Genomic DNA, 27,598 nt, shown 5'->3' with positions numbered 1-27,598 from the left:
CACGCACCTCACTTGATGACAGGAACACTTTTGGCAAGAAAGGATACTAAATATTTATGAGTTACGGTGTAACAAAGAAGTTGAACAGAGGAAACTGCACAAAATTGCAGGATGATCTCAAAAAAGCTTACATTTTATCATTATTTACAATGTTTTGGAAACTTAAATCATAAATGTGAATCTTTGAAAAAGACAAGATGTATAATTGTGATCTTTAATAAATTTTAATCAATAATATTTGTTTTGGATCAAAGTTAGTGAAAGTTTAAATCAGATAGTTTAAGTGTATATATTTGTACTATCTTCTATTTATAGGTATTATGGGTGCAGACTAAGCAATAGTCATACCTCTTTGGATATGTTAAGATAGGAAATGTTAGAAAACTGATTTTGTTAAATAAATTATTAGGTTTTAACAACAGAATTACTTTTTTAAAACATTATCACCAATACCTAAGCATCCAAATCAATACCTAGTCCTTTTCATCGTTAAGGACGGTACAATATTTAAAATAATATGGTTCAGAATGATACTAGCTGTTTTCGTCTAGATTATGTATTTACTGGGTTTGTGCAAGTTGACTGAATTTGGTTATTATGAATATAAGGATTAAGAAAATTATCACTACCACAATTTTAATTGAGTTATTGGAATGCCATGACCGGAGTTCTAATATATATTTTTGACGGTGTACATAATTTTAATTGTAACAATTTTGTATTTCAAATATAATGGGTCCATACAAGCGAATATCAAAGAATAAATCCATGAAAAAATAAATCAGTGGGCTGTTACCAGTGATTATGGCAGTTGAAGGAACACCATTGACTTTTACTCTTCATAAAAATACACAGAAAGGACTGCATCGTTTTTTTTTTGTTTCGTTCAAAAAAGTCTTTAATTATCAACACAGGAAGAATCCAAATTCATTCAACTTACACATTAAACGCCTTGACATCAAGATTTAATCTACACTAAATAAATATTTTAATTAAAAAATATGTAGCACATTTTGATGCAATAAATGAGCTTTATAAAGCCCCAAGTACATTTGAGAGAAGGAAGTGCTACTGTCTATATCAACACCGCTAATATGGGCGATATCTGCGCCCTTGACCACCATCATTATTGTGCCTTCCCTTACTAGAACTGCCAGCATTCCTATTGCCACCCCCACTGCCACCGCTCCGACCACCTCTATGATGTGAGGATGGAGCTTGTGGTTGCATTCCTGGTTGTTGCCTGCGTAATTAAATAAATTCTCAAGCCCTGGATTCAGACAATTAGGTGTCGCATTCTTCCATTGGAATTTCATACAAAACATCATAATGATATAACGAGCTAAATACATTACGAGCAACAATTCTACTTACAAGACATATCCAATTCGTCCATCAGCCAAAAGCATGGGCATCATGGCCATTCCGGCGGGAGCTTGACCTCCTCCATATAGCAAGGGCTGCAGCAGATACAATTCCAGCCATCAGAATCTCATTAATAGATAGTAGATGTGATAATGGATCAATGGCACATATATAGTACAGAGATAACCTTGTATGTAAATACACTTCGGGTAGCATATGCTGCTTAGATATTAACATGCATGATTTCAAATGTAATTTAAAATATATTAAACATCTTTAAATGCAATGCGATAAGGATTTAGTGATGTCTGTTAACAAAAATATGCAGATCATAATATATTGATGTTAGATCTGGAAAGAAGCTAAAGATAACTAATGGAAAAAACAAATGAAAAAAAATGTCACCTGTGTAAGACCTGGAGCAGGATATCCCGCACCAAGTGCACCATAGGCACCCCCAACCAAACCATAACCGACATGTTGTGGATAGCTTGGAAGCAATCCTGGTCCCGGCTTCTGTGTGTTTGACCCTCCAGACTTTTGATCAGACTGTGGCTTTGCCAAAGAGCACTCTAAAACTTGACCTGAAACAGAACAAAGCTAATGAATATTGACAAACATTTACAAAACAATCACAAAAGGTTGGAATATACGCTACCTTCTAATTCATATCTTTCAGTGTTTTTCAGTGCTTTCATAGCATTTGACCTCTCTGCAAAATGTACAAAGCCAATTCTGTTCTTTTCCTGTCCAGACTTTGCAGGTGGAAGAACCACCTTTGTTATCTTCCCATGACGTTCAAAAAGCTTCTTCAACTGTTCTTGAGTCACATTCTTCGGCAGGTTCTTCACATATACTGCCTTCACCTGTTCACCCATGTGCAACTGTACTCAAATCGTTGTTTACAGAGCAATGTATCTAGGACAAACGATTGAAATATAGTCCATATTCAACAACATAGTCTAGATTCAGTAGTATATATCGTATGATAGAATATCAGTCACTCATAAGTCATAACAATGAATGTATTAAAGCATTTAATACTTAATTACTATTAATTAGCTCTTGCATTCAATGTACTAAGTTATAATAGACTATGTGCAGTTCCTGTAAAGCTAAATACACTGTTTCAACATCCATTGCCATAATTAGCTCATGTTAGGATATTAGTATACTTTCAAAAGTAGTAAGTAGTGATAAATTAATTTGTCCTTGACTAGTTCTTGTACGTATTATTCAATGCACCCACGATATAAAGAAAGATGGACTGAGCCAAAGAAAACAACTATTTTACCCCAAACAAAAATTACTCTTTTTCATCAAAGTACCAAAGCAGTAAGATCCTCCATGACCGTAATCTATCACCATTCTGCTACCAAGTTCATAAAACCTGAAACTCATCTTCCATGATGTCCCACAGTCCAATTACTCTCTTCCTGTTGGCAGTGCACCAATTTTGGTAGATCTGGCAGTGGACGATTCAGCAGCATACATGAGATCCAAAGATCACCCAACGTTGATGATCCAAATCAATCTGAGGGGTTGACAGTGGAGGGTTGACCAGACAGCATGAAACCCAAACCTCCATGGCTGTCACTTGTTCCATCCCGTCTGACTCAGCATTGCATGCTATCCACAAGGACAACCACTGCACTGTCCTAGGGAAATTTTCTGTTGAAGATGGTCTCTTTAACCCAAAATTTCCACTCTTTCCATTGGCTGACCAACATCTTGAATCTTGACTATTTCAGTATCTGTTTCTCTCACTAATTTTGCTTCATTTTTGCCTCTCCCCACAACAATGGTTGTGGATCTTGATCATTTAACCTTATTCTTTATTTTTGTTACCAGGCTGTAATGGTTGTTTCTTGAATTACAACAACCTTCCTCTTCTTGATCTTCAAAACTTTGGAATCTAAAGGTGATAGAACACCAATTGGTGAACCAACATGCTGAACATGAAATCACAAACAATGCAGCAACGACTTGCTTTCTGAAAGACATCCTACAGAGTATTATTCTCAGCAAACAAACTGCAAATAACAACCCCCTTTGCCTAATTACACACTCTACTACTACTAAATAACTGCCATCAGTTATTCTCTACGAATAACTGTCATCACAGTGGTATCTAATTCTAATAAAGAACTGCTGACGCAAGGTGAGTTATTTTCTAGCACATACTCTAATAATACACCATTAATCCTTAATTTCTACCCATAACTACCAACATGACTGATATTATTACACTAGCACCTAACAGTCAGTACATGACTTCTCATACTATTATCAGTTCCCGTTAAAAGGTGGTTGTTGTCCTCAATCGCTGTCACCTTTAAGAACACCATTATATCCTCCATTTCTTTCCCAATAAGCAAACCTTAACTTCCATCTCTCCAGCAATACAAACTAGTTTTCACTAAAAAGAAATGGAAATCTGAAATTCATAATATAACAAATTTCCTTCAAGGGTTTATCCTAATGTACCGATAAGTCAGCTAAACAATTTCTCATGACTTTAACCATAACTATCAATTATCAACCAAACTTAAGAGAAGGAAGACATGTGAGTCAAAACCTGAGATGCAGCAGAGGAATCAGCATTTTTAGGATCAGCCCAGCTCACTGTTGGAGCATTCTCCCCTAGCTTAAATGTTGGGCTCATCATCTTTAGCTTAGAATACTCAGCACAAGCATTATTATAATAGTCAATAAAAGCAAAGCCACGATTGTTATTGGTGTTCTTCATATCCTGAAACAAAGGATTGAACAAACAGAAATATAAGAGCAATTAAATTAAAAAAAAAAAACACAATCCTAACTCTTGTGTACATGCAGCTGGGTATAATGCAAAAGCAGTATAACAAAGCTTGCAAAGCATGACTTTCATGATGATTTAGGAATGACTAGAACAAAAATCCCTAGACACTAATTTAATGTGGAAATGGAAAGCACAGCACAACAGAAAAGTCATACCTTGACTAGTTCCACACCGGTAACTCCAGGTCCAATCTCAGATACAATCTTCCTCAGATCTTCCATACCCCAGCTTCTAGGAACATTGCCAATAAAAAGACGGTGTTTGGCTTGAGATGTAGAACATTTTATTTTTTTACCCTTAAAGAATTGATCATTAAAACAGTTAGGAACAAGAAAGTATCTGCATAAAGCATTGTGGCTAAGAATTTCTGCATAAAGCATCTGCAGTGTTTGTAATACTAGTGTAGCCATAACAAAGCAACAAACTTACAAGGAATATCAGTTATGAATGCTTAATGACTGAGATTAACAAATTACCTTAAATTCAGTATTATTCAGCTCTTCAATAGCTTTAGAAGCCAACTCCACACTTCTAAATGTCACAAAACCGAATCCCTTGTTCTCGCTGGAATGCTTTCCCTTCATTACTCGAACCTATTTTCCTCAAAATTCAAGTTAGGGGATGGCATTATATATAAGCATAAGCACAATACAGTAACAATGGCACAGACTTACCTCTGCAACTTCCCCAATACGCTCGCAAAAAGATTTCAAATCCTCATTTGAGACATCATGAGGAATGCCACCAATGTATACTTCAGACCCATGAGGAGGAAGAGCAAGGAGTTCGGCATGTTTTTTCTTCTCGTCCTCATCTTCCACCTTTGCTTCATCACTGCTATGGTTTTGCATGGCATCCTCTTCATCCACTTCTTCAATCTCTTCTTCCTCTTCTTCTTCCTCCTCCTCCTCCTCTTCCTCTTCTTCTACATCTACCTCCTCTGGGTCCTCCTCCTCTTCTTCTACCTCCTCTTCTATCTCTTCTACTTCCACTTCTTCTTCTACTTCTTCATACTCAATTTCTTCTTCCATTGTTTCCTCTGGATCATTTTCCTCCTCAAAATCAACCTTCTCATCAGATTCAACTGGCTTCTCAGAGTCAGATGGCTTAGCAGCTGATGAAGAATTTGCTTTTCCCCGAGGCATCTTATGAAACTAATGAAACAAGCTCGTGAGGCAACTGTGAAGAAGGCACAGAGGCCAGAAGAAATCCTGGGAAGAAGTATACACATATCGAAAGGAGGAAACAAAAAGAAAGGCCAAACAAGGGGTCGCAGCGAATGAATCTCAGTGGAAGCCGTGCAATGAGACAAGAGTCACAAGACTTATACGGCCGCAACGCGATAGACTTTTATTAAAGGGTCAATGACTACATAATTATCACAATAAAAGAGACTAACGAAGGCGGAGAAAGGAAACGAGAACAATAGGCATGTTGGCGAGCACAAGCTCTTATGTTACACAAAGCCAAACGAGGGTCAATGAAAATCCAGATTTACAGGAACAACATGAAATGTAAATATGAAAATTTTCCACTCAAATGCAAGGTGATGAACAAACAATTAGGCATCAAAGGAACGAGAAGGCAGAACAGAACAAAAAGGAGAATTATGAAGTGTCCAATCTCAGAAAAATAATAGCAGTTTCCAAACAAAACGTACCAATCTGTGCCCCCTTCCTGCCACAAATTTACAGATACGTACTAAGATAGGGTTTCAATTATACACTTCTACCAGCTAATCACTAATATAACCTAAACCACAACACATCAAATTTCACATAAATCCCTAATAAAATATAATAACAAATATTTTACAAAATCTCTGTCCAACTTGCCTCTGCACAGAGTTTCAGAGAGAGAGAGGAAGGAGAGTACCTTAAGGTAAGCTGCCGAAATTGGAGTACAACGTTGTCCAAATGGATCGATAATTTAGGGTGCGAAAACGAATTTATTGCAAACTTCGGAGAAGAGCTTTTAAATTGGATAGATACGAATTACGAACCCTAGAGAGTGCTTTGTCACTGAAGTTTGCAAAACGGGAACTGTGATGGCGCCGTTAATTAGAGTTTTGGATTTTTCTTGTTTGCGAAATAACGGTATGCTACAAGCCGTTTCCGATTTTCCGTCTGAAGGCTTCGAGAAACGGAGGACAAGTATGAGTACATTTGTTTAAGGGTATTGTGGTAAATGGACCTTTAGATTTTTAAAGGTCAACAAAATAAAAGATTTGTATTATTTAATATTATTAATTCATTCCATAATAATATTTTTTAATTACAATTATATCTCTGTTTTCAATTTTTAAATTTTAAAAAATTAAAATTTATTTTTGTTTAATACATTGATATATTTGATAATTAAATGTTAAAATAAATAAATATAATTATTTTAATCATATTAAATCATTTTTAATGTGTCAATAATATTTCAGACTATCATTTAATTTTTTTTATAAGTGATTATATTCATTATTTTTTAAATTTAGAAATTAAAATATATCAAAATTTAAATTTCCTTAAAATTAAAATGTCTTTCTCTTTAGGTACGTAGAGATTTATTGTATAAATTGTTAGCATTTTTCTATCTTGTGGTTGCCTAAATATTCAGTCATTTTCAATTCATTTTTACCATTTATTTATTTACGGTTCTTTAAAACTGTATCTCTTTTATTTATTTTATGAACCTTTCTCAATGTAATTTTTCCCTTCCCGAAAATAATCATTCAACAGTAGTTAACAGTTTATTTACTAGTTATTAATTATTTATAATGCAAATTTACAACATGAATTAAATATAACCATTTTATCTTATCTCCTCTTGGTCACTGTTGTTGGATCTCTATCGCATCGAACACCTCCTTCCCGGTTACATGTTCCAGATAGGCACAAAAAATTATCTTTTCGGTAATATATTATGGAATTGTTTTTCTAGAAGGTTAATTTTTTGTCTTATGTATTAGGCAATCTACAACTGAATTAATTTTGGAGCCATCTAGAATAGGCAATCCAAAATCCTATTACACATTCCGAAAAAACAACTTTTTAAGAATGACACATAATGGACAAAAATCATTAAAAAATATGTAATCCATAGCAATACAGGGTTACACATTTCACAACGTTTATTTCACTATAGCTATTACCTTATCTGAAATTCAAAAAATCATGTTTGAGATCAACTATTCTACCAAAACTTTGGATAAATCTTTCTTCTTTTACAGTCAATCTCCACCAGACTGAAATAGAAGTATGAGAAGAAGTTTTGAAAGTGCACAACGAAACAACTCCGTTGGATAATCCTGTCATGTTTCGTCCACTGTTTCTTTTAATATTCATAACATCCCCTTTCATGCAGTAATATTTTTCAAACAATCAAACAAATATTTCTTACATAAATTAAAAGTCAGTATAATGTAGCAAACTAAGGACAAATAAATTGTCACCTCGAATATAAGTTGCAAACTAAGGACAATTGTCTGCGATCTAGTCTGAAAGAACTACTCGCAGAGATTGAATTCTCGACACATAACTTTGTCATCCAAATTCCAACACGGTAGGTCATTAATATAATCAATCCATTTCTCTATTTACTTAAATCTAGAAAATCAGTTAATGCCAATAAAGACTAACATCAGCGCTAACTCTACTTTATTTTTTTGCTGAATCAGCGTTAACTCCATACAGACAGAAGAAAGGGTGTTTCAAAAGAAAATATAGCATTATAATGTACATTAACTAGCAATTCAAAAAAGGGTATAAATGATAATATAAAACAGGTACAACAAAGACAACCAACCACCTACTTGATTCCATGGTTGGTTCTTAACGAACTAGAACCCATCCTTACAAAATGGAAGCACCTACAATGTATATAATTCCTGTATCTATAATAGACATTGAACCCCAAAGGGATCCCTATTTCACGAACTCCAAAACTTTTTGTGTAACATCTTCTAGGAAAGAAACAAAACCCATCACACTGGTTAGACCACTTCCATCAACATCCTGCTCTTCGATCAGAAAGTTCTCAAAAATTGACGCATCGTCCTGCCCTCCTCGAATAAAGAGGAGTTTGGGAGTGATGCATCTATCTTGCTTCAATTTGTTGATTGTAGTCCTTAATAAACCTGACAGGGTATTTTTTGCATACAATTTAGGCAGAAAAACGTTATATTTAATGCAGTGAGGACAGAAGATACAAAAAGAAGGCTTACAATCATGGGGTGGAGGAAAAGGAATGGTCGGGTCTGCAGTGGAAGAGTAAAACACAATAAGAATTGTGAATGCATCAAGGAAAAATATCGGACTGCCGCTGGTAATCAGTGCGGCGCGACTCAATGAATGGCGAGGATATGCTTGTTTATCTGGAGTAGCATATGATGTCAACACAGGATACACAGCACGATGAAGAGAACTGGGTTCCAACATGCTGCAAAACAAATGAAAATGAACACAATCAATTCTTGAAAATATAAATTCAAAGCTAGAAATACAATACAGACCATGTTGCTGAAGCTTTCCATGTTTATTAATCACTTACCCAACTACCCTCCCAATTCTCATTGCCTTATCCTTCATTGAAGGTACTAAGTGTTGCACAGTCAGTTTTGTGTGAAAAGTATTCTAATTTCGGCCATCCTAAGTTCATAGCTTAACCTAGGAAATAGATTCTACACCTGTTGATTTATTGGGCATGATACTTTACAAACAGGGAAAACAACCAGATATAACTTTTATTTATGTCAAATACACATTCCATTGCTTCTAAAATCCATGTTAAATATGATTCAAAGTCACATGTGCTTTCTTGTAACAAAATGTAACCGGAATAAAATATTTGCCATATTATTTTTTTTCTTTATTAAATGCTACTACATTACTTTTAATGCTAAGGCGCGGGCAATGTTAGCAATTCTAAAATATATTGCCCATTATTTATGGAAAAAATCTTGGCTTCAATTTCATTAAGCTTTACCCTGTCAAAAATAAATCATAAAGCTTACTTTATTCTGTTTAATTCCTTCGACTGGACACCGATGGGATGGATATGCAAACTCCAACTAGCACAAATAAACCTGAGAGCTGTAATTACCTGAAAAGGCATTGAAGATATATGCGATAGTCAGGATGAACCCCTTCTTCATGGAAGCGGAGAAGAGGATTCCGAAGGAGAGCAAAAATTAGGCGTGGTAGGGGCTGCAATTGAGGACATTGAGACAATGCAACGTCAATCTGAGATCTTAAGGAACTTCCATTGCTATACTGAATAAGCTTATATGCATCGTTGTACTGAGCTGTGAGGATCACTAGCCATTCTTGAAGCAAAATTCTACCCTCCCTAACTCCTTCCTCCAAAGAAGCTAATATAACCTGCAGAGTAGAGTAAACTAATAAAAAACAGGTTGAAGAAACACAACAGAGAACTCATACATTAAAAAAAAAGGGTTAAAGGTAAGACATTAATACTATTGTGGTCCTTTACATAAGTAACAATAGTAGGAAGATTTAGAAAACTATAAAAAAAAAAAAAAGTGAAGCAAGCATACCGCATATAGAATTAAGTTTGAAGAATGGGATCGAAAACAAACATCATCCAAATAGCAAAGTTATAGGTTGATTTCATAATTCACCTTGTGAACCAGCAGAGATAGAACAACTTCAGGATCACAGCTATCATAAAGTTCATGAATGTTCTGAGCAACACCAAATTCCAATGTTCGGATCCTTAGCCGACGCTGAAGGGAATGCTTGGTTCTTCTGTATCAATAGTCAGCACAAACTAAGCCCAAAAACCCTTCATTCCATAATTAAGTAATTTTTGGATATTAGAAGAAAATAATAAATTGGGTTAAATATGTTTTTGGTCTCTTAACTTTTAGTGAAAATTGAAATTAGTCCCTCTTCAAAAACTTTGGCCTAATTTAGTCCCCAAACTTTAGAAATGTGTGAATTTAGTCATTTTAACTAAATTTTGTTAAGTTTATTTGATGTTTTAAGTTCGTTTCATGATAGCATTTGAGTTGTTTATACCGTTTGAGACATTTTTGCTTCAATGTTAACTGAGAAATGCGTTTGAAACATCAAATAAAGTTAACAAAATTTGGTTCAAAGGACTAAATTCACATATTTCTAAAGTTTGAGGACTAAATTAGTCCAAAATTTTGAAGAGAGACTAATTCCAATTTTCACTGAAAGTTAAGGGATCAAAAACATATTTAACCCAAGTATAATCATCGAGAAAACAAGGGACTAAGGATTATATCCATTAAAAAATCTAACAATGAAATACAAACTATTCCAAAAAGCAGTTGTTACAGAACAAAAACCCAAACCAAAATTTAAAATGCAGAATGACAGAAACGAGAGTTTTAGGGATAAACAAAATAATCGAAAATATGAAGTGTGAAAAGTAAAATGGTGAATATTCACTATTATGATAAAACTGAAACTCAGAAGGTTCCAGAACCCTCTGCCCAGAGCAAGCTCCTGAGAAGAATCGTAATAATTCTTCTCCTCCCACTCCACCGAAAACAAAACGTGTCCCCCCTCACATCCTACACCTCAGAATATATAACAACCTATACTCTTTTTCTCTCTCTTCTAGCTAACACATTTCCTTCACAAAGCCACATCACCCTTTTCTCTCCTCTTATAAACTCTGCCCCACCTATTTTTATTATTTCCTCCTCCTTGAATCGATGGTTCATTGATTTCCCTAACACCTGGGTACGTATCACAGAACAAGTGTAACTATTGCAAAATTGAGCATTAGGAGTAAACTTCATGATCACATATCGTTCTCAGATTAACAACAGTAATTTTAAGACTGAAACACTGATACTCTTTACTCCAGTTATAGATTTCCTTATGCACCAATGCAGCCTCTAGAGATATCACATAATTGATAAAGATCAGTATGGAGGGAGTCCTAAGCAAAGAGTAGCAGGTAGAAGGTAAGAAATATTCATTTAAAGATACTGCAACGATACATATTATTCAAGTGTCGTACATGTGTCAATATGTGTGATATGTATATGACACAGGGACACTCCATTGAAGATGTGTGTTCAAAATGAGCTGGCGTATTGATTCAAACTTGCTTCAAATGTTCAAAGAGAATAAGCGGATTTGAAAACCATCATACACATGCTCATGTTCACCTTTTTTATTGATAAGTTATAATTTTTGTTCATATTAAACAAAACAAGTAAACTCCCATCCTAGTCTGACATTGTAAGCATCAATCAAATAAGTCCCTAACTTCCCAAAATATTTACTTTAGTCCCTGGCTTTGTCAAAAAATCATTCATTGTAATACTTTTCCACTAGTTTTGCACCAAAAACTTTAAAGAGAATATCATTTGTAAAATCAGTGACTAAATTAAGAATTTTGTAAAATAATTACCAAAGCAATTGATGCTTACAAGTTACAAGTTACAATTTTGGAGACTAAAATGAGGATATATTCTCAATAAAACCAAGAAATAATGAACAATGTTCCATGACTGGTAAAACCAACAGATAATGCTAATTATACTACATGACAGAAAAAAGTGGTACAAAACTCCAATAATTTCTGTAGGGCTGTTGGAGATGCTAGACATCAGGACACATCTCCCATGCACTAATTGTCTTGGAATATTTTAGAAACCAGCATGGATATAGTCTTAGAATTTGAAATCAGAGAATAAACAGAAACTCCAGTGGCACAAGAAAAGCCAGGGTCAAAGAACAAGCTATCAAATTTGGAAGAGACATACTTTCTGCCCATTCATAAAAAATAGGTAAAACTAAATAAAAATAATAATCAACTTGTTCAAATTAATGAATTGGACTTCACCTGCCATAGAAAATATTGAAAACATCCATACATACATCAACAACAGAAGAACAAGCGTACAGTCAATCTAATGTTCTGCTTATTACCATACCTATTTGTAGAAACCCCTCCTGAATTAGAAAGTTCCTGAGGAGGAACTCCAACTGAGTACTGAAATGCAATCTGAATCGTAGGAACATCTGATTTAGTTCTGCCAAAACGAAGAAGCAACAGTAAACCTTAATCAGATTATCAGAACAGGAAATGCATCGGACAAAAGGCACAGCTACCTTGTGACAGAAATAATACCAAGTTATAGAAGCTATGTTATTTAATATAAAAATTAATTCAGCTACTCTTAGCTTCAAAAATTGTGTTTTGCATTCATACTCAACCTAACAACGATATATATTTATACTGTCTAAACTAAACCCCGTAATCAAAGATGAAGCATTCGTTTTGTATGTAGAGGAAAGCTTATTTAGATATCTGAGGCAATTCACCGTAGTCCTAGGCAAAATATCTGGAGGTTTAATCTTTTCCTCCTGGCTTTTGCATGCCTATCATACTCTAGGATTTACTTGTTTAAGAGAAAACTAAAGTAAATCTCTTTACGTACTGATACTTCAATTTGTGTCATGTGTAGGATGAAGCATCCAATCTATGAAACACTAATACTTTTAGAATGACAATAATTTATAACTTTTTATTTTGACAATGCCTAACAAATGTGATTTTAAATTGAATCCGCACAATTGCAATTATATATTTATTATGTTTTAAGAATTTTTATACAATTTTAATGTACATTAATCACAAATTGTATCCTATTATTTTCAAAAAGAGCATATCATTGTATTCAATACACATACCATATTCGTGCATCATATAACCTTATTAACAATTTTGTCATTCTGATTGTTGGAATTATGGGATTATAGATATAGAGAGAGGAAGAAAGATAAAATATAATGAAATGCTGAACTGGTATCAAGTGAGATGTATTACAATGTATAGACGTTTATAAACCTAATGTACTAGAGACATTAATTCTATATCATAACCAAGTTATGGTAACATGAAAAATAAAACATATAATTTAAGAGTTGAGTCAGTGGAATAAAGGGATTAAAAAGATTCTCTGGGATATAAGCAGCCAAGAGCATGTCATGGAAAGCAAAGGCAGGTTGATGTCTCTAGCAAAGTCACGAGACCAAATCCAGTTTCAGTAAAGCTGAGAGACCAAACTGATTTCCATGAGAAAGCCACAGGCGAGGGTCATGTTTAGGAAAGTTGGGTCAAACTGAAGTCACTATGTTGCATAGCGTGATTTGAGCCAAATTGCAAAATTGAGTCAAGGAATCCGCAGGTTGTTGTTATATCACGTCAATTAGAAATAATGTAAATTCTAATATATAAGTACAAATCTCACATTACAAATCAATTTTTACAAAGTTGAGTGAGGCCGAAATCCATTTTCTAAGATGGTATCAAAGTATATTCTAGATAGACTTATTGATCTTGTTATGTCACTCACTATCAAACAACTCACAAATATCTAGTTTCACGATATGTCTAACCAGCATGAGAGAGTGCTTTGAAGATCACACATTGACTATAGATATAATCAAATTATAGTATATAAGTTCAAACCTTACCTTATAAGTCAAAAATTGTTATGAACATGTCGGTAAAAGCTGCACGACAAAAAGCTAATATGGAGAAAGAGGAGACTAGAAAAAAGAACCTCAGCCAGAAGAAGGCCCAATTCTTTAGAAGAGATACGTATAGCATAAGGGAGTGAAACATAAAAAGGTGACAAAAGGTTGACTCAACACAGGATGATTAATTTGAAGCGTGAATTAGGAAATTATAGCACAAGCTCAAATTTTAGGAAGCTTGGCAATGAAGTAGTGGCAAGGCAAGTTGTGTCAGAGTGGATGATAGGTTTCTGAATGGGAAACCCTATCTAAACACACAATCGAACACAAACACACAGAAAAGTAAGTATAAACTGTATATTTTCTGTATTTCAATATCGTATCTCCACACTCACAACCTCCCAGAGAGCCTAATACTCTCCCCTCCACAGGATAAACGTGATCTTGTCTTTACACTAACAATTCCAAAAGTGTACAAAACAGAATACATCAGCTCTTTTATAGGAGCTTTATTTCCCGCCCAATATCCTAAAGCAGTTATAACTACCTAGCACTTCTCCCCCGCTTTATTTCTTTTTCTCTTTCTTTCATAAACTATCCACTTCCTATCAATGGGCTTATGGGATTTTACCATTTAGCAGAAGAGGCGAATAGAGAGATAAAACAGAATGAAATAATAAAATGATATTAATTTAAATGTATTATATTGTGTTGATATGTTTGATATATTCATAAACCCTGAACTACTAATCCTTATTTCTCCTGTGCAAACGGAACTAATTAATGAAGTAAATTATGATAAGGAAATATAGTAATTAAAAAAGGAAACTAATTATAGAAGATAAGTTAGATAATTTTGAATATTTTTTGTATATTCTAATAGAGATATTATTATATTTCTGTGTGATAAAGTACCAAGAGCAATTTATTTTCCACCGGTAAGAACTATGTAATTCAAGTTCAGCACTTCAACACATGAAGAGTTAAAGCAGCAGACGATTAGTTAAGCATTTGCCAACAAGATACTCTAGGAATTTAGATCACAAGGAATGAAAATCACAATTGTCTGGCAAAGGCTGCATGGATTAATATCAAGAGGATTTCAACTGCCTAGATCAAATTGTGTTTGATATGTTATAAACTACTTCTCCAGAACTCCAATCACCAAAAAAAGACACCAAAAACTGGAGTTAAAGCTTTAAGCACAAAGAATGAAGAGTTTCCGTGTTTACAATAAACAAGACGACAAATGACAGACATGGCAATTGATGAAGTAATGAAGTAGAAGGGATTAGTCATGATAAAAAGTATCAAATCTATATAATACAAGTATAAAGCTTAACATGACACTTACATCTTAATTCACTTCACTTAAATAAACAAATTAAAAAATGTTAACTATTAAAGCTTGAAAGACTTGGTTGTAAACAGTAGCAGTTTATACCTTGAAAATCCAATGTTGTTCTCAAATACAAAGTCGTAAGCGTATGTAGCATAAGAATCACAGCATATCACGTGTTGAACATTTTCATACTGTGGATCTGGAAAGAAGTGACCATACTGCAATAAAATAACAAATTATTCTATATACTATAATAAGTACAAGCAAAATTGTGAATTAAAAATCCATTCCAAACAGCACATACAGAATTGCCAGGTTTAAATTCAGTTGAGGTTCTTAGTCGCAGGACACAACCAAAAGCATATGGTCTACTCAGCATTCGATACCTGCAAAAAGGACAGATTACCATAGTCACCCATTCTGATATATTTGAAAGTGTGTACACAAATATTGATAGGTAAGGTGCTATTGTTAACACTTGTGATTTCAACTACATTTGGATTCAGTTACCAGATTATGTTTCATGCTTATCACTTAAATTAAGTGATTAATAAAACAATATGTGGTAAACTCAATTGCAAGGGATTAGTTTAAGTAATAAGAAGCTAAACAAAATAACAAGCATTATTTTGATATGGTTAACATAAAACACATTTGGCTAATTTAAATCTGATGAGATTAAGGAGAAAACTGGTACACAATACCAACTCAAGTTGAGATTGTATTTTGGAGACACAGTCACACAACCAATCAGCAAATACCGAACAACTATCTCTTACTAATCTATATTTACTGGTAAAGCAAGTCTCGGCATATTATGTAAACACACAAGACTTACATGTCCTGTGGCAATGTTGAATCCTCAGTACTTGTGTACAAAAATAAGGAACCCCCACTTTCAATACTCAGAAACTTTAGGGATGCCAAATCAGTGTACTCATTTGTTACAGCAAATATGTCAACACATACACCTGCTTGAACAGCAACAGCAGCCTGTAATACATATGTCAATTCTTCTATTTCTAAAAAATGGGAGACAGGAGTAACAATAACATAAGTTAAATACCAGATCTTTATAGAAGGGTGTCTGCTCTGGGAGTAAAGCACGATCAGCATCCTCTCCTTTGCTTGCATATTGCTCACCATATCGTCTTGTGTCCAATTGTCCAGCTCCATAATCAGGGGGACCAGACAAGAAGGCAAAGACTCTAGCTGCAGTTCTCATCAGAAATAATATATTCTTAAAGTTTTTTAAATATAGAAGATTAAACATTAAAGAATCACATTAACAAAAGCCATAAAGGGCAAGTCTTGTATTTGTCCATTCAAACCTAAAGCAAAAGTATTCCCATATTCAGATCCAAGGTAATTGCAGAGAGCTTCCATTGCCATCCCAAAACCACGTCCACCTATCAGAACTCCATCCAGTCCTTGACCTGCGGCCGTGGTTCTCTCCCATGAAGTTGTTGGTCTAAGTGTTTCAAGTGCAGATGCAATGCGGTCCTTACAAGTGTCCACCTTCCATTAAAAATACAAAAATTAGATATAACACATTTTTCCATATAATGTGATCTCTGTTCTTCAACATGAAAACACATTTCTGAAATATTAAAAACACTGCTTATGATGAACATACAGGAGCCAGAAATTGTAACAAAGGCATGACATCTTCCAGCTCAATAGGCAAGGTTCCATCTGCATCAGGAGGGATGAAAACATTTTTCACAACAGGTATTGGACCTTGAACATCATACAATCCTAGTTTGTGGCTGAAGGTAGCAAGCCCAAAAAGTGAACCAGGAGCAAGAGCTGCAATAGAACTCAAAAAGATAAAAATAAGAGCAACATTCAAAATATCGCCCTTGTGCAGGAAATACATAGTGTGGTCAATATAATACCTTCCAGAGCAGCCAGCAGTGCACTTTTGATAAGTTCTAGAAACTCCTCAGAAGCTGCAGTACAACCAAAAATATTTTTCTCGATCATAAAATGACAATGATAAGGAAGATACATCTGTATATTTAGGAAATAAATCACGTTTTGAAGAAGACAAATGAAGGAAACAAATGACAGTAGAATAACAAACATGCAAACCAGGCATATCTATCTTCACCTTAATCATTGCATCCTTCTATACAGATTCAAAAAGACCAGAAATTGGCAGAAATGGGTACAATGACTTAATAGGATACCAAAACCAAAGGTCATTTATGCAATCACAGTCTTCTCATTCAAACAGAAGTTAATCCAGATAACACAGCCTCCATAACAGTTTCGAATCCTATATCAGTCTATCTTGCAGCAATCATGGCCAGTACAGCTGAAAAAATATGGCCACATAATGTAATAATCATTCACCCATATCCAGACAAAAAAGTCTACGTTTTTCTAATTTGCTTTCATTAGATAAAATTAATATAGAAAAAATATATTTACGGACGGTCTCAACTCTTAAATAAGGGATATTAGAACCATATGGAAACTAGACATATAAAAGTTATGATCGCCATAAGCAACATAGCCCACAGAATTATAAATAAAATGCCACACTGCTCTCGCACAAAAAATTATTAGGCAGGAACCAGGTCCTAATCAGAGAACCCAACGCAAAAACTATAAATCAGCAGCATACCACGAACTCCTAATCAATTACCTTACCGAACAATCCAATTGTCAAAATCAAGTTCCAATTATCACAATTAGCACATCAATAAGCCATGAGATGTGAAAAGCCTTACAGGACAAGTCAACAGCAGCAACATATACCGGACACGCCAGCATTGCGGCTTCCTCTGCCGATTCCTCTGCAAAAGTTCCAATTCAAAACATTCAAATCCGAAAACAATACACAAGAGCAATCCAATTTAACAGCGAGGAAACAAAATCGATAGGTAAATTCGATAATTACGCGTAGGCAATTCGAGATCTACGAAGGAGGACATCATCTCGGCGCAGGACTGAGGACGAGAGTAGCGGTCGATGGCGTCGGAGGAGAGGCCGTTGAGGTTGCCGCAGAGGGAGCAGGACCAGGCCCACTGCTCGAGCTCGCAGTAGGTGTTGAAGTAGGCCCAGCAATTCTCGCAGCGCGGCAAAATGTCTCCTCCGGAACCGTACGACGGAGCGCGGTTGTTCTCGTCGGCGGCGGCGAAAGGCGTGACGGCGACTCCCCAGAGGAGGCCGGAGGCCTCGCGCGCATCCGTGTCCATTGGGAAACGAGACACTGTGGCCCGCACCGCCATGTTTCTTCCTTCTTCCTCGCCGTTCTGTTGTGTTCTGAGATCAGTGTGTGGAGACCGAGTTAGACTCGTTCCCGCACTTGTTTCAAGATTTTGGTTTGCTCTTCTATTTTTCTCAGGTGTGCTTTGAATTTTAACTCTAAACTAGTTAAATTTATGAAATGGAGAATAAATATGGGAAAAGCAGTGAATTATAATTCCCTAGAATATATATACTATATTAAATAAGTTAAAAATAATATTTAAATAAGATCATTCAATTTGTTAAACATCTTATTGCGAAAGAAGTTGAATAATGCATTCATATTTTTAAGTGTTTTAGTTTTACTTTATAATTAATCTTTTAAATACAAAACAAATTCCTTTTTTCTTCTCTTTACATTTTTACGTTATTTTATTGTAGTCTTAACTTAATATCCAAAATTGATATGTAAACTAAGCAGATGATCTTATTAATTAAAATATTACAAATTAATTATTAAACAAGTTTATAAGAATATAATATGTATTTATAACCTATTAGAATTATATTTTAAAATTTTGATATATGTAAAGTTTTGTTAAATAAAGAGATATATTTAATATAAAATTTATATACTTAAGTTGAACAACATTGACAATTTTCTCTAGAATTAACAACATTCATACAATATACAAATTAACCATAGTTTTTAATCACAAATCTTAAATTAGAATGAGTAAATCACCATTATCACCATTGGTACCACATTTTTCTCGTTTCATCCATATCAGATGTCCACACATAAAATAACACAATTAATCTCGTGGTTATGTGTTAGTTAGACTCAACTTTTACTTGAACGTTTGGTTTCTTGTTGTTAACCATCCGGGTGTTTTTTTTTACTGTTCGGTCTCGATCGACCTCTTTAGCGTTCGTTCTTTAGCGTTCGGCCTTTTTGTTCTTTTTTTGGATTGGCTATATATATAATGTAGCTTGTCTTGGTTTCCATAATTTTTTCAGTGAAGTAAAATTCAGATAATTCCTCTCTGTGTTTTCTCTCTTCTCTCTCTCGTTTTTCTGGTTCTTTGTTTCACATTCGAATCCAACAATTGGCGCCCACCGTGGGGCACGTGAATCAAGAAAAGCAAGAAGCGATGGCAACCAAGTTTGATATTGAGAAGTTCAATGGTTCAAATGATTTCGGGCTGTGAAAGATCAAGATGGAGGCTATCTTGATACAGTAGGGATGCGATGAAGCGTTGAAGGGTGAGTCGAACATGGGATGTCGTAAGAAGAGAAGAAAAGAATGGTTGATAAAGCAAGAAGCGCAATCATATTGAGTTTGGGTGATAAGGCGCTGAGAGAGGTTGCGAAGGAGAAGACTACAGCTGGAATCTGGGTAAAGTTGGAATCTCTGTACATGACGAGATCGTTGGCTCATAGGTTGTGTTTGAAGCAACAACTCTATTCGTTCAAGATGACAGACTCAAGAACCATAGAGGAGCAGCTTGCAGAATTCAGTAAAATCGTTGATGATCTGGAGAATATTGACGTGCAATTAGAAGATGAAGATAAAGCAGTTATTCTGCTAAATGCACTTCCAAGAACCTTCGAGTATTTCAGGGATGCCTTGCTCTATGGTAAAGATCAGGTAATCACACTAGAGGAGGTTGTGACATCAATTCGAACCAATGAGTTTCAAAAGCTCCAAGATTCGAAGGCAACCGAGGAGGTGGCATCTGGGCTGTTTTCGGTGAAAGGGAAATGGAAGAAGCAGGCTGGAAATGGGAAGAAGACGATGTCAGAGGGTGTGAAACAGGTGAGATGTTTCAAGTGCCAGAAGATGGGACATATCAAGAAGTATTGTCCTAAGAAGGGCAAAAGCGATCGGCCACAGGAAACTGCTAATGTGGCAGAGGCTTCTAAAGGATATGAATCTGCTGGTGTTCTGGTAGCTTCGTTTGAAGATTCTCAAAGGAGCTGGGTCATGGATTCTGGCTGCAACTATCACATGTGTCCGGTGAAGGAGTTCTTTGAGAGTCTGAATAAAAAAGAGCATGGAAACGTGCTGCTGGGAAATAATAAGGCTTGTCGAGTGCAAAGAGTGGGGTCAGTAAGGCTGAAGATGTTTAACAACCGGGAGATGGTACTGCAGGACGTGCGGTATGTGCTTGAACTGAAGCGAAATTTAATTTCAATAAGTTCTTTTGATCTTGGAGGTTACACAACAAAAGTCGAAGATGGAGTGATGAGGGTGTGTTCTGGAGATTCGGTGGTTGTCAAAGGCAGAAGGAAGAATGGCTTGTACATTCTGGAGGGATCCACAATCATTGGTCATGTCTCGGTAGCAAGTGGGAAGACTGAGAACACCGCTTGGCTTTGGCACTTGAGGATGGGTCATATCGGTGAGAAGGGTCTTGAAGAATTGGAAAAGCAAGGCTTACTTCTGGGTGATAAATTGCAGAAGCTGGATTTCTGTGACCATTGCGTCTTGGGGAAGTTCACACAGGATATCGTTCGGTCAAGGGAAGCACTTAACCAAACGGCTATTTGAGTACGCCCATGCTAACTTGTGGGGGTCTGCAAGAACTCAGACTCATGGTGGAGGAGCGTATTTCCTGAGCATAATTGATGATTTTTCAAGAAGAGTGTGGATTTACGTTCTGAAGAATAAATCTGAAACCTTTCAGAAATTCAAGGAGTGGCATACACAGACTGAGAACCAATTGGGGTATAGGCTGAAATATCTTAGAACTGATAATGGCCTTGAGTTTGTTTCAGATGAATTTAATAAGTTCTGCAAAGATAAAGTGATCAGGAGGCATAAGACTATAGTGGGAACTCCTCAACAGAATGGTTTGGCTAAAAGGATGAAAAGAACAATTCTAGAGAGGGTTCGATGTATGCTGCTTGGATCAGGGTTGTTAAAGGCTTTTTGGGGAGAGGCTGCCAATACAGCCGTATACCTGATTAACAGGAGTCCGTCTTTGGCCCTTAACTATAAAACACCAATGGAAGTTTGGAGTGGGCGACCGGCTGACTACTCACACTTGAGGGTGTTTGGTTCCTTGGCGTTCGCTCATGCCAAAGGAGATAAGTTGGACGCTCGAGCAGTAAAAAGTGTATTTCTTGGATATGCTGAAGGAATTAAGGGATACAGGTTGAAGAGGGTAGATTCTAAATCGTCCAGGTTGATCATTAGTAGGGATGTCGTTTTCGACGAAACGAGAATGGCAATGCATGCTGAAAATCCTGGATGCGAGAAGAAAACGCTCGTTGAGGTGGAGCATACTACTGATGGGGACGTTCGGTCATTGACTGAGGAAGACCAAACGGGTGAAGGGCAAGACGAAAACGCTCGGTCATTAGAGGAAAATCGAACGGGTCAAATGCGAACAGATCTTGGTGATGAAACAAATGATATATCTGGTGATGTGAGTTACCCAAGAGAAGCTGGTGATGAATTAAGGAATTATCAGCTTGTTCGTGATAGAGAAAGGAGAATCTCTAAACCAACCAAACGGTTTGGAGAGACAGATTTAATTTGTTATGCCTTGAATGCTGCTGAAGATTTTGAAAGCTCGGGTGAACCGAGAAGTTACAAGGAGGCTCTTCACAGTAACGATCGACATCTTTGGCAGGGTGCTATGGAGGAAGAGCTGGAGGCGTTGAGGAAGAATAACACCTGGAAATTGGTAGATCTGCCAAAGGACAAGAAGGTTGTAGGTTCAAAATGGATCTTCAAGAAAAAGGAAGCTATACCAGGGGGCGAGAAAGCTAGGTACAAAGCAAGACTTGTTGCCAAAGGCTTTACTCATATTGAAGGTGTAGATTATCATGAGATTTTTGCTCCTGTCATGAAGCACTGTTCGGTTAGAATCTTAATGGCGATAGTTACTCACAGAAATTTGTATCTAGAACAGTTGGATGTGAGAACTGCGTTTCTGCATGGAGACTTGGAGGAAACAATTTATATGAAGCAGCCAGAGGGATTTGCTGTGGATGAAAGAGTGTGCCTGTTACAAAATTCTCTTTATGGCTTAAAGCAAAGTCCAAGACAGTGGTATAGAAAATTTGATGATTTTCTGATGAAGCTGAACTTCAAGCGGTGCAATTATGATGATTGCGTGTATATTTTGCATAATGACAATGAAGTTCTGTATCTTCTTCTATACGTGGATGATATTCTGATTGCCAGTAGTGACAGAAACATGATTCATGAGATGAAAGCAAAATTAGGTGGTGCTTTAGAAATGAAGGAGCTCGGAGAAGCAAGGAGGATTTTGGGCATTGACATTAAGAGAGATAATTTGAAGGGAATTTTTTTTTTATCTCAAAAGAGTTACTTACAGAAGGTGATATCAAGGTATCAGATGGCTGAATCCAAACCAACTGGCAAACCGATCGGTCAACACTTGAAATTCACCAAAGAGCAATGCCTGAAGACCGAGGCTGAAAGGAGGAAAATGGAATTTGTTCCATTTTCAAGTGGGATTGGGAGCATCATGTATGGCATGGTCTACACTAGACCTGACCTAGCACATGGGGTAAGTGTTCTCAGTCAGTTTATGATTGATCCTGGACAAAGTCACTGGGAAGCGTTGAAGTGGATGCTTAGATACGTACGGGGGTCTCTTGATACTGGATTACTCTTTCAGAATAATTTTCATGGTGGAAATTATATTGAAGGATTTGTTGATTCAGATTTTGCTGGGTGCTTAGACACAAGGAAATCCCGTTTGGGATATGTGTTTACACTGTTCGATACTGCTGTAAGCTGGAAGTCTACATTGCAATCAGTTGTTGCCTTGTCAACCACTGAAGCTGAATATTGTGCGCTCGCTGAAGGGGTAAAGGAGGCATTATGGTTAAAAGGCTTGATTCGGGAATTGGGTATTGATCAAACGACCGTCCAGGTTCATTGTGATAGTCAGAGCGCCATACATTTGGCGAATCATCAGATTTACCATTCTAGAACAAAGCATATTGACGTCAAGCTGCATTTCTTCAGGAACATTGTGGAATACAGTGATGTCCAAATCTGCAAAATTGCTATCCAGGATTGGTTTTTTACCGCTCGGTTTGTAATTTATGTATCGTTCGGTTTTTTTTTTTTGTATTTTTTGAGTCTAGGTGGAGATTTGTTAGTTAGACTCAACTTTTACTTTAACGTTTGATTTCTTGTTGTTAACCGTCTGGTTGTTTTTTTTACTGTTCGGTCTCGATTGACCTCTTTAGTGTTTGTTCTTTAGCGTTCGACCTTTTTGTTCTTTTCTTGAATTGGCTATATATATTGTAGCTTGTCTTGGTTTCCGTAATTTTTTCGGTGAAGTAAAATTCAGATAATTCCTCTTTGTGTTTTCTCTCTTCTCTCTCTCGTTTTTCTAGTTATCTGTTTCACATTCGAATCCAACATTATGTAATACAAAACTCTTAATCTCTATGCAATTTAACATTCACCATTACCTTGAATTATCATCCTTTTATATTTTACTATATTCCAACTTTTAAAATCATATTTCATTCAATAAACATCATAAAAACCATTGAAACCTCGTATTTCCACTCAACCATCTCAGATTCACTTAGTCGATTCCCCTTTAGCTTAATGAGACTCATGTAGGTAAACTTGCACAACAAAGAGGTAAATTTGTGACGCCATGGCAATCTATTCACCCAGTGAAAGAGTTTGGTGTAGGGTTTTTCCCTGTCGGTTAAAGGAGAAGCTTTGGAATGGTTTCACTCTCTTCGTCCTAGAACCATTGATAGTTTTGCGACTTTTAGATGCCTGTTTGAACGACAGTTCGCTTCCAGTAAGACACAAGACCTTACCTACATGGAACTTACTAAACTCAAACAGGGAAAAGATGAAGACTTGAGGGACATCATGGACCAGTTCAACCGGACCGCACGACAAGTGAAGGGTGTTGGCAAGAAGTTCATCATCAGAACCCTGTCAACAGCCTTAAGGTCGTGGTCCTTTGCGGATAGCCTATTTGCTCGACCACCTTTAACCATGGGAGAAGTGCAAGATAGGGCCGCTGAGTTCATTCAAATCTAAATAAATTTCACTATAAAATGATGTTAAACTCCAAAGACAATTCAAAATAAAAAAATATATCATATCATCCAAGTGTAATCCTAAAACAAGCACAAAAGGCGAACAAATAAGTTTTTAATATTGATAATTTTTGTGTATCACTTATCCATTTATAATATTAGAGCCTTAAATAGATAAATCTATAATATTTTTTCCTCTTGAAATATTTTTTTTTATTCTCATTTACAATATAATAAAAAAATGCTAATTAATAATATTGAAAGACAAAATAATAAATAATTAAATTAAATTAAGTGGGTTGATGAGCCAACTCAACTCATCACGGGTTCAACCAAGGTGAGCCGCGTTCTAAGTAAGCCGGGTTGAAAACTAACCCGCATAAAAAAATTATATTTGTTTCAAACTCAACCTATTAAACACGTGGTAGACCGAATTGACTTGCAAGTTACAACCCATTTTCACTGCACTATCATATACTCTTTAATAATTGTTCTCTCAAAACTAACCCTTTATGAATGGTAATTCAAACATAAGTGGTGTTATCCGGTGTCTCAATTTGTTTTTGGGAGATTAAAATTCGGTATTTACACAATGTATTTCAATAAATCCAGTCTACTTAACACGATTTTATTTAAAATGGACTAACGAACTTAATATGTTTAAATTTGAATTTTAAGTCTTTGAGTGGTTATACATCCCCTCTCATAATAAATTCTATAAATAATTCACTTATATTGTAGACCAAAATCACAAAATCTTTTAAGTTATTAGACTCTCTGAATCAACAATTCATGCATTTCTTTCCAAGAATTATATTCTTTTGGTATTTTTATTATTAAAGATGGGACAACGGAGGAATCAAAATAAAAAACCAAGGAGAAGAAGGGTATATGAAGAAGAGAATGGCGATGAAGGGTTTAGAGGAATATAAATTACACTAAAATAAATTATCAAAGATAAAATAAAATTAATAAAAGAAATCAAAAAGCCATTACTCAAATTATTACAATCAATATTTAATTTTTCGTTTCTTTCTATTCGCGATTTTCATAAAATGTTTAAAATTGTATCGATAGTTTGTCACCCATTATATTTAATCTATTTATTTATATTTTTCTTTTTATTTTAAGAATCATTAACACAATAAAATAAAAGAAAAATATATAAATTAGAGTAATTGTGTTTGTTACTACGAGCTTATAGCCCATAGGTCAAATCAGATATGTAATTATTGGAATAATTGTTGGAGACTCCAATGGTGGATATGCAAGCATGATAACTTATATGCTGTTCTATATCTCGATCAATCTAGGAACTTTTGCTTGCATTGTATCATTTGGTCTACGTACCGAAACTGATAACATTCGAGATTATGCAGGATTATACACGAAAGATCCTTATTTGGCTCTCTCTTTAGCCCTATGTCTCTTATCCTTAGGAGGTCTTCCTCCACTAGCAGGTTTTTTCGGAAAACTTCATTTATTCTGGTGTGGATGGCAGGCAGACTTATATTTTTTAATTTCAATAGGACTCGTGGTCGACCGATGATATCTCTCAGGTCAGTGAACCGATCGGTAAAAAGAGTAATCAATAGTAATAACTGTCGGAGAATTAATGAAAATAATTGTCATTGACAATTAATAATCTCATTTATGGATGATTAATAAGTCATACCTAATGGTAAGCTTATTATAATTTATAAATATTTGTGTGACAAAGAAGATAGGTAACTTTTGACTTAACTTTGAATTCTGATAACTAGATCTTGATTACAAGATTATTATTACGCAAAGTCACTAATTTAAGCGTCGGAGTGTCTTTTGCAAGCACCCTCTCCCGCTTAGACAAGAAGAAGAGAAAAGACAGTGTAACTGGACTTCGGAACGAACAACTTTAAATGTTTTAGATAAAAATTCTAAATCTTGCCAAAACAATGTTAAAATTGTTTAGCTTATGTCAAATACCTTATGTCAACCTCCATGTTCTACAACAATTATCACATAACCTCTCCCTCAAATTAGATTTAAATATTTATTTTAATTTCTCCTTCCTCCTGTTGTTTTTCTCTACTTCGATTTGTCCTATTCCATATCTTAGTAAAGCTCCTTTCAACATTTCAACAGCGCTCTTTGATCGATTTTAATAACCAATTATTAAACGACTTAATTAGCAGTGCAAAGTTGTTAATTGAGTTGTTAATACGATAATCCTTTATTTCTATAACTTTTTATTATTTAATTTATAACAAATAAAATGTGGTCACTTTTATTCTATTTTTTTATGTCTATTACTTCATTTCTTTTTCGTGATATCTGTCTATTTTTTATTTAAATTATTTTTGTTAAATCGTTTATTTAAATTAAATATATAATTATTATTTTTATTTTTTATATAAATTATCAGTTAAAATAATATACGGTGTATGTTAACAATTAAGTTTAGTGATCTTCAAAACAATATTATGAGTTGAACTTAGGAAATCTTAAGTTCTCCAGTGATAAATTAGGATAATTCGGATCTATGAATTTGACAAATCACTCTTTAATACACCCTAAAATAAAAGGCAAAGATTGTGGAAGATTCTAGTAAAGTAATTACTTACCAAATAGATAAATATCTGAATAATTTAAATAATGTTTTCAATTAGGATATTCAATGGTCAAATTGAACTACTTAATTCCTTTTCTAGTATCATCAAAATTAAATATTGAGTAAAAAAAATCTCTTAAGGTAAAATGTGAAAATAATCTTTCTTTAAAATTTTGATTTAATTTAGTTCTTTTAACGTGAATTTAATTTTTTTAAACTAAATTTTATTAAATTTATTTAATATTTTAAACATATTTATAATAAAATTTAATTAAAAAAATTAAATTCACAAAATTCTAAAAAAAAAAGATTAAATTGCTAAAATTTCGAAAAAAACAAATTTTAATTTTTATAAATTAAAAAACTAAAAATATATTTAATCATCTATGTGTGATAATAAGTTGATAAATATTCATCTATTATTAGACCGAAATCAATAATATCATATATATATATATATATATATATATATATAAATATATAAAAGAATATAATAGGTTGGTGTGAATTTGAACCAGAATAAATATAGGTTTACAGCTCTGATTTTTGTAGCATTGCCCATTCGCTGAAATCACTATGACTAAAATAACAGCCATCCATGTCTCTCATTAATAGTAGTAATAAACTCGCATAAGCAAATGTAAAATCAGTTTGAATTTTATTCGTTACGTGTTATGCAGAACAGAATTAATATTGTCTAAAAACTTTTTTTGTAAGCAGTGGTGTATCTCTGAAGACGCAAA

The 27,598-nt window shown here is 34.9% G+C and overlaps 2 protein-coding genes across 6 annotated transcripts; both read right to left on the bottom strand.

Moving 5' to 3' along the window:
- Positions 1-952: 952 nt before the first annotated feature.
- LOC108340463 (heterogeneous nuclear ribonucleoprotein Q) lies at positions 953-6,298 on the bottom strand. 4 transcript variants are annotated; one of them, XM_017577868.2, is made up of 10 exons: positions 6,062-6,298; positions 5,847-5,863; positions 4,861-5,397; positions 4,663-4,779; positions 4,342-4,482; positions 3,944-4,117; positions 2,024-2,231; positions 1,771-1,949; positions 1,375-1,460; positions 953-1,243 (listed from the first exon to the last, which is right to left on the bottom strand). In XM_017577868.2, the coding sequence occupies exons 3-10, from the start codon at positions 5,329-5,331 to the stop codon at positions 1,090-1,092; spliced, it is 1,530 nt and encodes a 509-aa protein (XP_017433357.1). In that variant the 5' UTR covers positions 5,332-5,397; positions 5,847-5,863; positions 6,062-6,298; the 3' UTR covers positions 953-1,089. The 4 variants fall into 4 exon arrangements, with proteins under 4 accessions (XP_017433357.1, XP_017433355.1, XP_017433356.1 ...); XM_017577866.2 differs by having other exon boundaries at positions 4,861-5,340; XM_017577867.2 differs by lacking the exon at positions 5,847-5,863.
- A 1,520-nt stretch (positions 6,299-7,818) lies between these two features.
- On the bottom strand, positions 7,819-18,393 carry LOC108340517 (protein transport protein Sec24-like At3g07100). Of its 2 annotated transcripts, none has more exons than XM_017577972.2 (14): positions 17,916-18,393; positions 17,746-17,811; positions 16,906-16,959; positions 16,644-16,816; positions 16,339-16,525; positions 16,074-16,219; positions 15,846-16,000; positions 15,312-15,393; positions 15,110-15,225; positions 12,117-12,215; positions 9,816-9,939; positions 9,278-9,555; positions 8,400-8,614; positions 7,819-8,312 (listed from the first exon to the last, which is right to left on the bottom strand). In XM_017577972.2, exons 1-14 carry the CDS (start codon positions 18,244-18,246, stop codon positions 8,101-8,103), a joined length of 2,238 nt encoding a protein of 745 aa, XP_017433461.1. In that variant the 5' UTR covers positions 18,247-18,393; the 3' UTR covers positions 7,819-8,100. The 2 variants fall into 2 exon arrangements, with proteins under 2 accessions (XP_017433461.1, XP_017433460.1); XM_017577971.2 differs by having other exon boundaries at positions 9,816-9,942; positions 17,916-18,392.
- Positions 18,394-27,598: the final 9,205 nt, after the last annotated feature.

The sequence above is a fragment of the Vigna angularis genome, chromosome 5, assembly GCF_016808095.1.
Source record: "Vigna angularis cultivar LongXiaoDou No.4 chromosome 5, ASM1680809v1, whole genome shotgun sequence".
NCBI classification, from domain to species: domain Eukaryota; kingdom Viridiplantae; phylum Streptophyta; class Magnoliopsida; order Fabales; family Fabaceae; genus Vigna; species Vigna angularis.
This window is presented reverse-complemented; position numbering and strand designations above follow the sequence as displayed.

What these genes read in the sequence shown, in the direction of transcription:
- LOC108340463 (XM_017577868.2), bottom strand. Translation starts at nt 5,331, where the DNA reads ATGCCTCGGGGAAAAGCAAATTCTTCATCAGCTGCTAAGCCATCTGAC. An exon ending in CTGCTCCAGGTCTTACACAG is followed by an intron (nt 1,461 to 1,770) that starts GTGACATTTTTT and finishes TATCTGCTGCAG; the next exon opens with CCCTTGCTATATGGAGGAGG. An exon ending in GGACGAATTGGATATGTCTT is followed by an intron (nt 1,244 to 1,374) that starts GTAAGTAGAATT and finishes TTAATTACGCAG; the next exon opens with GCAACAACCAGGAATGCAAC.
- LOC108340517 (XM_017577971.2), bottom strand. Translation starts at nt 18,246, where the DNA reads ATGGCGGTGCGGGCCACAGTGTCTCGTTTCCCAATGGACACGGATGCG. An exon ending in ACTGCTGGCTGCTCTGGAAG is followed by an intron (nt 16,817 to 16,905) that starts GTATTATATTGA and finishes GTTCTATTGCAG; the next exon opens with CTCTTGCTCCTGGTTCACTT. An exon ending in TATCTCTGCTGGTTCACAAG is followed by an intron (nt 9,556 to 9,815) that starts GTGAATTATGAA and finishes TCTACTCTGCAG; the next exon opens with GTTATATTAGCTTCTTTGGA.